Source organism: Chiloscyllium plagiosum, chromosome 5, assembly GCF_004010195.1.
Source record: "Chiloscyllium plagiosum isolate BGI_BamShark_2017 chromosome 5, ASM401019v2, whole genome shotgun sequence".
Taxonomy (NCBI): Eukaryota; Metazoa; Chordata; class Chondrichthyes; order Orectolobiformes; family Hemiscylliidae; genus Chiloscyllium; species Chiloscyllium plagiosum.
Window position 1 is genome coordinate 2,388,785 of NC_057714.1, and position 11,935 is coordinate 2,400,719.

Here is an 11,935-nt window from a genome sequence, read left to right on the forward strand (position 1 = left end):
GTGTGTGTTTGAGTGTGAGTGTTTGTGTGTGCATGTGTGTCTGTGAAGAGCATGCGTATGAGAGAGAGTCTGTCTGAGTCTCTGGGTGTAATCATGTATAAGAGAGTGTATGTGTTCTTGTGTGTGTATGAGAGTGTAGAGTGCAGTGAGGTCACCTGTAGTGTGACATGAACCCAAGATCCCGGTTCAGGCCATCCTCATAGGTACCGAACTTGGCTATCAGCCTCTGCTCGGCCCTCTGTTGTTGCGTATACTGACGTCCACCTTGGAGGATGATCACCTGAAGATCTAAGGCCAAATGTCCCTGACTGCTGAAGTGTTCCCCAACTGGGAGGGAACATCGCTGTCTGGCGATTGTTGTGCAGTGTCCATTCATCTGTTGTCGTAGCATTTGCTTGGTCTCGTCTATATACCATGCCATGGGCATCCTTGCCTGCAGCGTATGAGATAGACAGCATTGACTGAGTCACATGAGTACCTGCCAGACACATGGCAGGCGGTGTCCATGTGTGTAAAGGTATTCATACTGATACTCTCACACGTCTTGCAGTGGTTGCCATGTCAGGGCTGCGTGGTATTGTGGTTGATGTCGCCCTGAAGGGTGGGAAGTTTGTTGCAAATAGTGGTTGTTTAAGGTTTAGCGGTTGTTTAAAGGTGAGAAGTGGAGGCACAGGGAAGATCTTGGTGAGGTGCTCATCCTCATTAATAATGTGTTGCAAGCTGCGAAGAACATGATGTGGTTTCTCCACTCCCGGGAAGTACTGGACGACGAAGGGTACCCTCACTGTTGTATCCCGTGTCTGTCTCCTGAGGAAGTCATTACGGTTTCTCGCTGTGGCACACTGGAACTGGTGATCGATGTATTGAGCATCGTATCCTGTTCTTATGAAGGTGTCCTTCAGCACCTTCAGGTGTCTGTCATGTTCCCTCTTATCTGAACAGATCCTCTGTATACATAGGGCTTGTCCTTAATGGAGATGTGTACATCCAAGAATGAGACTGATTCTAAAGAGTAATCCATGGTAAGTCTGATGGTGGGACATTTCGGCACTCTACACCAGCATCTCCCATGACAATGGCATTGCTGCAATAGCCTCAGCACTCAATACCAACAATTGCCAATTGCAACATTGTCATCAAACCAGCAGACAAAGGAGAAGCTATCGTCATTCAGAACAGAACTGACTACTGCAAGGAAGTGTACTGACAACTAAGCAACCATGAACACTACAGGAAACTACCGGCTGATCCAACCAAAGAATACACCTATGAACTAAATACATTGATCAAGACTGTTGATCCAGTCCGTCAGAAAACCCTACCCAACTCTAAACCCACATGTTTTTTGCATTGGGGACTTCTACTGCCTTCCAAAGATACACAAAGCAAACATGCCGAGACATCCCATTGTATCAAGCAAAGAACCCTAAGTGAAAACCTCTCTGGTTATGTCGAGGACATCTTGAAAGGCATAAGACAGGGGACTCCCAGCTTCTTTTGCGACACTACAGATTTCTTACAAAAGCTCAGCACCCATTGACCAGTCGAACCATGAACATTCCTCATCACAATGTACATTTCGACATTCTACACTATCTCCCCACAATAGCGGCATTGCTGCAGCTGCCTCAGAACTCAATACCAACAACTGCCAATCTCCAGGCACCATCCTACAACTCATCTGCTTCATCCTTGACAACAACATATTCACCTTTGATAATCAGTTTTTTATCCATTCACACGGAACAGCCATGGGGACCAAGTCTGCACCCTATTATGCCGAAATTTTCATGCACAAGTTGGAACAAGACTTCTTTGCTACACAGGATCTCCAACCAACACTACACATCAGATACATTGATGACATTTTCTTCCCCTGGACCCAGAGCAAGGAGTCATTGAAACAACAACACAGTGGTATCAACAAGCTTCATCCCATCATCAGACTTACCACGGACTGTTCTTTAGAATCAGTCTCATTTTTGGACACACGCATCTCCACCAAGGACGGGCACCTCAGTACTTCACTCTACTGCAAACCCAAATAACCTCACGATGCTGCACTTCTCTAGCTTCCACCGTATGCAAATTAAAACAACCAACCCCCATAGACAAGCCCTGCACACACACAGGATCTGTTCAGATGAGGAGGAATGCAATAGACACCTGAAGATGCTGAAGGATGCCCTCATAAGAATGGGATATGTTGTTCAACTCATCAGTCACTAGTGCTGATGTGACACAGTGAGAAACTGCAATGACCTTCTCAGGAGAAGGACACGGGATACGACTGTGAAGGTACCCTTCATCATCTAGTACTTCTAAAAATTACACCATATTCTTTGCAGCCTACAACACATTATTAATGAGGATGACCATTTTACCAAGATCTTCCCTACGCCTCCACTTCTTGCCTTTAAACAATTGCTAAACCTTAAACAGTTCATTGTTTGCGGCAAACTGCCCACCCTTCAGGGCAACATCGATCACAACACCGCACAACCCTGTCATGGCAACCACAGCAAGGCATGTCACAGTGTCGACACCATTACATGTAGAAATACCACCTAGCCCTGTCGTGGCTGGTACTCATGTGACTCGGCCAACGTTGTCTACCCCGTATGCTGCAGACAAGAATGCCCCAAGGCATGGTATATTGGCGAGACCAAGCAGACTCTATGACAACAGATGAATGGACACCGTACAACAATCGCCAGACAGGGATGTTCCCTCCCAGTTGGGGAACACTTCAGCGGTCAGGGACATTCGGCCTTAGACCTTCGGGTGATCATCCTCCAAGGTGGACTTCGGGATACGCAACAACACACAAGTTTGGGACCCATGAGGATGGCCTCAACCGGGATCTTGGGTTCATGACACACTACAGGTGACCCCACTGCAGTACACACTCTCATACACAAGCACACATACATACACTCTTACACACGATCGCACCCAGAGACTCAGACAGACCCTCTCACATATACACAGACACACACACTCATGCATACTTGCTCTCACAACATATACTCCATCCCACTCATGCACACACTCTATCAAGCACACACACAAGTCTATGGGGTAAATTTGCATTTGCAGATTCATTCTATTTTGTTCAAAAAACACACAATCTGTGGGCAGTCGGTCTATGTGACATTTTAAAAATTCCTACTTTGGAAATAGAACCAGTCTGACTCAAGAGTGGGATACAGACGGACTCTAACCTCACACCTTTAATACATTGTCTGAGCTGAGATGCTGAGATGTCACCTTTTCTTTTATACTGATAAAACCTTAAGTTATCTTGGGACTGTGACTTGAAAGAAGTTCTGGGATTTACATATTAATCACTCAAAACCTGCATCCCCGCTCTAATTGATTAAAGACTTGACAGCAATATAAGATTTTCAATACATTGCATCAGTTGTATGACAGGTTGATCTTTTACGATAAATTCTGTGTCCTATGATCCTGCACTAGTAGCTATCTGATGAAGGAGCAGCGCTCTGAAAGCTTGTATTTCCAAATAAACCTGTTGGACTATAACCTAGTGTTGTGTGATTTTTAACTTTGTTCCATCCCAGTCCAATACCGGCACTGCCACATTGTGTCCTGAAATGTCATGTAGGTCTTGCCACAAGTGGTGCATGTTCTTGTAGTTAGTTTGGCTCCCTAACTTAGTCCTGTATTGCCTCTTGGCATGTCTAATGGCCTTGTGGAGGTCACATCTAGATATACCGTAAAGGTCTGGGCGATCTATACTTGAACACCGCACGCCAGATCTTCAGTCGTCAATGAATTTTCCAGTTCATCCATGGGGAATATATGGGTTGACTTGTTTGACTCGCAGTCCTCTATACACTTGTTAATAAACTCTGTGATGGTGGGGGTGTACTTGTCCAGGTTGGCTGCTGAATTCTTGAATATGGACCAGTTCATTGTTTTCAGACAGTCCCACAGAAGCTCTTCTGCTGCTTCAGAACAGCACTGTACTACTTTCTGTACTGGGTCCTCATGTTGCAACTTCTATTTGCAAGCTGGGAGGAGGAACACAGCATTGTGATCTGATTTTCTTATGTGAGTTCAGAATATGGAGCATTAGGCATTTTTGATAGTTTCTTAGTATCAAAGACATACAGACCCTCAACAAAGTCTTCAAAAGTTCCTGGTTCCTTGCAATGTCCTAAAGCTAAGAAAGGAACTGTTCAAATTCCAACATTTTCACACTTATGGTGGGGAGTTGGGTTCCCAAGGAGTTTTAAGACTTCAGCATTGCATATGTTCTGACCAAAAGCTGTTCTTATTTCAGATGTCCAGCAGGGTGCAACTTTATTTTTCAATACGTGTGGTTTAATAAAATCTACAATATACTGCCACTATGAAAGTGAGGTAAGATCCCAGAAATACTGGGCATATTAAATGCATTACTAAGAGTCTAAATGAGAGGCCTACACTATAACCAACACAAAGTACCACAAAGACTTTCTTCTGCCTCATGTGAGGTGTAAGTCCCAATTACACTACAGACGAATTTGGTCTTTACCAGATTATTCAAAAGCCCTTGAATCCAGAAAATGAACGAGGGTCAAAGTTGTAAACAATATTAGGAGATGTACTCACCTCCCCCTTTCCCTAACTTGCAATTCTACTGACAAAGCAAAAAAATTTGGTTTGATGGTAAGTAATGAGGCAGACTTGATTATGGAGCTGAAGGTGAAGGAACCCCTAGGGGGCAGTGACCATAACATGATAGAATTTAACGTAGCTTAAGAGGGAGAAGCCTGATCAGATGTAACGCTATTACAATCGAGCAAAAGTAACCACAAAGACATGAGAGAGGAGCTGGCCAAAATTGATTGGAACGGGATACTAGCAGGGAAGACAGTGGAGCAGCATTGGCAGGAGTGTCTGGGGGTATAGCAGTAACTATCACAAGGAAGAAGAAATATACTAAGGGGAGGATGAGGCAACCATGAATGATGAGGGAAGCCAGGGACAGCATAAAAGCAACAAAAGGAAAATCATACAATGTGGTGAAGATGAGTGGGAAGCCAGAGGATTGGGAAGCCTTTAAAAGCCAGCAAAAGACAACTTAAAAAGCAATGGGGGGACAAGATGAAATATGAGAGTAAGCGAGCTAGTAATATAAAAGAAGATTGCAAGAGATTTTTTTAGATATCTGAAAGGTAAAAGAACCAAGACTGCGGGAAAAAGAGGCTGGAGAAGTAGTAATGGGGAACAAACAAACAGAGGAATTGAATAGGTACTTTGCATCAGATTTCACAACAGAAGACATCAGCAGCATCCCAAGAGAGTTAAGAAACAGAGTAGATGATACTGGCCATCACTAAGGAGAAGATGATCGAGAAGCTAAAAGGTCTGCAGGTGGATAAATCATTTGGATCAGATGGACTATACCCCAAGTGATTGTAGAAGGATTGGTGATAACTTTCAGAAATTACTGGAGTCGGGGAGGGGAGTCCCACAGGACAGAAAACAGCAAATATAACACCCATGTTTTAAGAGCGGAGGGAGGCAGAAGACAGAATGCTATAGGCCAGTAAGGCTGACCTCAGTAAGATTTTAGAGTACATTATTAAGGATGAAATTGTGGAATACTTGGAAGTGCATGGTAAAATAGGGAAGAGCCAACTTGGCTTCATCAAGGGGAAGTCATGCCTGCAAATCTGTTAGTATTCCTTGAGGAGGTAGCAAGCCAGTTAGACAATGGAGAGCCAGAGCACGTGATTTATTTGGATTTCCAGAAGGCCTTTGACAAGGTATTGCACAGGAGGCTGCTAAATAAGATATATGAGTCCATGGTGTTATGGGTAATGTACTGGCTAGATGATTGGCTGACTGGCAGAAGGCAGAGAGTCTGGCATGAAGGCATCTTTTTCAGGATGGCAGCCTGTGACTAGTGATGTTCTGCAGGGGTCAGTACTGAAACCACAATTCTTCATGTTATACATTAACGACCTAGACGAAAGAACTGAGGGCATTGTTGTTAAGTTTACAGATGACACAAAGATAGGTGGAGCATTAGATTGTTTTGAGTTAACGGGGATCCTGTAGAAGGACTTGGGCAAGTTAGGAGATCGAGCAGGAAGAATAGAGATGTAGACTATTTTCTAAACAGGAAAAAGTCTCAGAAATCTGAAGCGCAAAAGGACTTGGGAGTCCTAGTTTAGGACTCTCTTAAGGATAACATGCAGGTTCAGTTAGTAATTAGGAAGGCAATTGCATTCATTTCAACATGACTAGAATACAAGAGCAGAGATATATTGCTGACACAGTATAAAGCTCTGATCAGACCACATTTGGAAAATTCTGAGCAGTTTTCAGTCCAATATCTAAGGAAATATATGCGCTGGCATTGGAGTGGGTCCAGAGGAGGTCTATAAGAATGTTCCAGGGATGAAGGGCTATTCATATAAGGAAGGGTTGAAGACTCTGGTCTGTGCTTGATGGAGTTTAGAAGATAAGAGGTGAGCTGATTGAATGTTACAGTATACTGAGAGGCCTGGTGAAGATGGTTTCACTCATAAGAGAGACTAAGATCCAAGGGCACAGAGTTGGAGTTAAGAGTTGACCCTTTAGAAGGGAGGTGAGGAAGAATTTCTTCAGTCAGAGGGTAGCTAATCTGTGGAACTCATTGTCACAGAGGGCTGTGGAGGCCAAGTCATTGAGTATATTTAAGACATAGATGATAAGTTCTTGATCAGTAAGGGGATAACGCATTACACAAAGCGAGCAGGGGAATGGGGTTGAGAAACTTATCAACTGTGATCAAATGGGGGACCCAAATGACCTAATTCAACTCCTCTATTTCATAACCTTATGAACTACTAAATATTTGGTTCTGTATTAGGAAACACTGTGTACTCGAGCACCTCACAAACTTAACTACTATTCAAAAAAATATCATTTTTTAAAAAACATTTTTAAATCTCAACTTACCTTTTTGATAGCAAGTCATATTCTTGTAAAATTGTTAGCAGGTTTTCTACAATGGTGAGTTCACCTATCTTCACTCTGCACTCTGGGCTAAAAACAAACTAAATGTTGTGAGCTTCTTCAATTTCAATCATTTGTTTAAAGCTATTTTTATAATATTTAACTCAGTGACATACCTTTCAGCCAAACTGGTGAGAGCAAGGAGAGCACCCAGTAGTACATTATTGTGCTTGGCTGCCAATAGCTTTACTAGGGTCTAAAGAGAAATATCTCAAGTTAAAATACTTTACTGTATATTATTTTGTTTCTTCTTACTTAACTAATAATTATTTTAATGCCTGGCATATGTACCACCAATGCAAAGTTAGACAGTGCACCTAAAAAACACGTTAAAACCTTTGGACCTTCCACTTGTTTCAGGACAGTTACAAATGATATATAAAAATGCGTATTCGTACATCTATGCAAGATTAAACTATGTGCCATAAGACCATAGAAACAGGAACCACAGAAAAATGAGGTCACACAGCCCTTTGAATCTCAACTGCCATTCGCCAAAACAAGGGCTGTTAGCTCCACTGTCTTGTCTCATTTCCAATCCCTCAAACCACTGAGTCCAAAAACTAAGTATCTATATCCCTTTGGGATAAAACATTCTGCAAGTTCACAACCCTCCAATGTAGAAATTTCTCCTCAGCTCATCATATATCAGAGTTGGGGGGGGGGTTCAGAGGCCTGGAGTTCAGAGGGGGAGCAGTTGTGTGTTCTACGTAATGTGTCTTTAATGGCTGTCCCAGTTCATGCATGCCTGAAGGCGTGTACAGTCAAGGTATAGGGTGCACGTAAACAGGAAGCCAGCCAGTGCTTTTCATTTCTCCAAACAGCCCCCTTTTAATAGGCAAAAGCTCAAGCAGGAGATCTGCCTTGTAGATACAGGTCCAGTGCTGGTCAGAAGAGGCAGAGGATCAACTCCGGTGCTGTCTGGAATCAGCTGATTGGGCCATGTTCAAACAGTCCACAGGTACCTTGGATGAGTACGCCACCAGCGTCACAGACTTTATCAGCAAGTGTGTGGAGGAGCGTATACCGAGGAAGTCAATCTGGGTGTTCCCCACAGGAAACCTGGATGAATCAAGATGTACAGAACCTGCCAAAAACCTGGCATGAGGCCTTCCGATCAGGAGACCCATTCAAATATAAGGAATCCAAGTATGACCTTCGCAAAGCCTTTAAAACAGCCAAGGACCAATACCGATCCATACTAGAGACCCAGACAGACACCCAGCGACTATGGCAAGGACTGAATGACATCACAGGTTCTAAAAAGAGACGGTGCAAGATAGCAGACGATGACATATCCCTCCCAGATCGCCTCAACGCTTTTTCTGCTCGCTTTGAGCAGAATTGCCGTGGAGAAGTAACACCTATTCCGACAAGTCATGTCGAACCTATCCCAACATTCGCTGCATCAGAGGTCAGATTAGTTTTCCTTCGTGTGAATCCAAGGAAAGCGATGGCATCAGACAGAGTACCAGGCCGTGCACTCAGAGCATGTGCAGATCAACTGGCAGAGGTCTTCTCGGACATCTTCAACCTCTTCCTGCAGCAGGCCACTGTCCCTGCCTGTTTCAAGAGGGCCAACATCATCCCTGTGCCTAAGAAGGCTCATGCAGCATGTGTCAATGACTACTGCCCAGTGGCCCTAACTTCGGTGGTCATGAAGTGCTTTGAAAGGCTGGTCATAGCACTAATCAACTCCAGCCTCCCCACGACTCTTGACCCACTCCAATTTGCCTATCGGACCAACAGATCCACGTCAGATGCCATATCATTTGCCCTTCACACCTCCCTACAACATCTTGACGCCAAGAACAGCTATATAAGAATTCTACTCATTAACTACAGTTCAGCCTTCAACACTGTTAGCCCCTCGAGTCTGATTACTAAGCATAGTGATTGCTGACTAAGCTCCACTCTCTGCAACTGGATCCTCAGTTTCCTGACACACAGGCCACAATCAGTGAAGATTGGGAACAATATTTCATCCTCACTAACACTCAACACTGAAGCCCACCAGGGGTGCGTATTCAGCCGCCTACTGTATTCACTGTATACCCATGACTGCATTGCCAAATACCAGACTAATGCCATTTAAAGTTCACTGATGACACCACCATTGTCAGTCGAATCCCAGAAGGCAACAAAACAGACTACAGATGGGAGGTGGAAGACCTGGAAAAATGGTGCACTGAGAACAACCTAGCTCTCAATGCCAGCAAAACCAAGGAACTCATTATTAACTTTCGGTGGGATGGTAATCATGCACCCCCACCCCCAACACACATTATCAGCACAGAGGTGGAACGAGTGGAGAGTGTCAAGCTTCTGGGAGTGGTCATCCTCAACAAGCTTTCTTGGACTCTTCATGTGGACACACTGGTTACAAAGGCCTAACAATGTCTCTTCTTCCTCAGGCAACTGAGAAAATTTGGCATGATAGCGAATACCCTTGCCAACATTTATAGGTGCGCCATCAAGAGCATTCTGTCTGGATGTATGGCAAGATTGCCATTCAAGATGTACCATTCAAGATTGGAGATAGTTACAAAGAGTGGTGAACTCGGCCTGGACAATCACAAAGGCCAACCTCCCATCTATAGAATCCATCTACCAGGCCCGCTGTCAAGGAAAGGCTGCCAGCATTCTTAAAGATCCATCCCACCCTGGCAATGTTTTTCTACAACCTCTACTATTGGGGAGAAGGTACAGAAGCCTGAACATACACATCAGCAGTTTTTGTAACAGTTTCTACCCTACTGTTGATAGAATACTGAGTGACTCACAAACTCTTAACATTCACCTGTTTTTGTTTTTGATGCTGTTTACCCATTATTTACTATCTATGTAACTTAACTATGTGATCTCCCTGTAGTGCTCGCAAGACAAAGCTTTTCACTGTACCTCGGTACACGTGACAATAAATTCAGTTCAATTCAATTCAATTCATTGCATATGTAGTCTTTAAAACAATGCAGGTCCACACATGGTACACATATCTGCAATTGTTTGCTGTTTCTTTGGTATCTGCTGATTCCTAGGTTGATCCTTCTTCAGAGAGTCCTGCTCCTGTTTCTGTGGTAACTGATGATGGTGATCAATTTATGGTGTTGAGGACCTCTGGAACTAATGGTCATTCTGCACTCTATACAGACAGTAAGGTCACTTCTTCCTGATCTGATGCTGCCGTGAAGGAACAGCTTTACTTTAATTGTACTTTTATTTCTGTGGGCTGTAATGATATAAACGATTATGCATGTTCATCACAAACAATCAAGGTGACAACTGCACAATTAAAGATTGCTGCATAAGAAAATTTTTGTTGAGAGCGTTAAGCATTTGCACCCTGACTAGTTCTTCAATGCTCAGATCTAACAACAACTTGCCAGTTTTGATTAGATTAGATTACTTACAGGTCCACACCGACCCTGCGAACAGCAACCCACCCAGACCCATTCCCCTACATTTACCCCTTCACCTGACACTATGGGCAATTTAGCATGGCCAATTCACCTAACCTGCACATCTTTGGACTGTGGGAGGAAATCGAAGCACCCAGAGGAAACCCACGCAGACTAGGGGAGAATGTGCAAATTCCACACAGACAGTTGCCCGAGGTGGGAATTGAACCCAGGTCTCTGGCGCTTTGAGGCAGCAGTGCTAACCACTGTGCCACCGTGCAGCCTGTGCTGTTTTATTGAGGTAAAATTTGATTTTCTGTCATTTCACCTTGATTATGTTAGTCAAACCTATAACTATTTTCAGCTTTAGTACTTCCTTTTCTTTAGCAACACTAGTTTGGTGCAGTGTGATGCAAGTCTTTGAACTCGGCTACTTGCTATGCTTTCAGGAGGTGTATTTCTCCAAGGATTTACTTATACAAATCTGAGCTGGATTTGTTTGATTTCTTTACAATCCCTTTAGTGAGCTTCACTGACATTTCAGCCTTTCCCCATTTGACTTAGAGTCACGTGGAGATGATGCTTGATGTTACATTACCCAACCTACTATGAATAAGCTGAACTTAGTGACTGATGTGTGTTTTCAGAGATTTGACAATCTCACTACAGTAGTTTTAGCTCATCTTATTCCCAGGCATCAGAATAGTAGTTGATAGTGAAGATAATCAGTTCCTGCAAGAGTGATGAAGTCTACCCCAAACTAAACAAAAACTTGGAATTGGCTCCTCCATTTTGACCTAGTTAATTAAGTTTTAATTGATGTGTGATAGATCTGTGTGAAAAAAAATGTTGTAACCAACAGGAGGTTAAAAAGAGAGGAGCCGATCACCCCACCCACATGATTAATACAGCTGGAAACATATAACGCAAGTCCAAGATAATATATTGTGGAGTCATTATCCTGAAGGAAATGAAAAAAAAGATTTGGAGATGTTGTTGTTGGACTGGGGTGTACAAAGTTAAAAATCACACAATACCAGGTTATAGGTAAAAACAATGACTGCAGATGCTGGAAACCAGATTCTGGATTAGAGTGGTGCTGGAAAGGCACAGCAGTTCAGGCAGCATCCGAGGAGCAGGAAAGTCGACATTTTGGACAAAAGCCCTTCATCAGGAATACAGGCAGGGTGGCTGAAGGGTGGAGAGATAAATGAGAGGAGGTTGTGGGTGGGGAGAAAGTAGCATAGAGTACAATAGGTGAATGGGGATGGGGATGAAGGTGATTGGTCGGGGAGGAGGGTGGGGGAAGGTAGCAAAGACTACAATGGGTGGATGGGGTGGGGGTGAGAGATGATAGGTCAGAGAGGAGGGTGGAGCGTATAGGTGGGAAGGGAGATTGACAGGTTGGACAGGTCATGAGGACAGTGCTGAGCTGGAAGGTTGGAACTGGGGTAAGGTGGGGGGAGGGGAAATGAGGAAACTGGTGAAGTCCACATTGATGCCCTGGGGTTGAAGGGTTC

The 11,935-nt window shown here is 43.8% G+C and overlaps 1 protein-coding gene across 1 annotated transcript in view; it reads right to left on the minus strand.

Annotated features, from left to right (window-relative positions):
* nek10 (NIMA-related kinase 10) overlaps positions 1–11,935 on the minus strand; it is a 196,602-nt gene that overhangs the window by 144,306 nt on the left and 40,361 nt on the right. The window contains exons 6-7 of the mRNA XM_043689493.1: positions 7,134–7,213; positions 6,961–7,047 (exon numbers count right to left, since the gene is read on the minus strand). Coding sequence (XP_043545428.1) covers positions 6,961–7,047; positions 7,134–7,213 — 167 coding nt within the window. The remainder of the gene's footprint in view (positions 1–6,960; positions 7,048–7,133; positions 7,214–11,935) is intronic.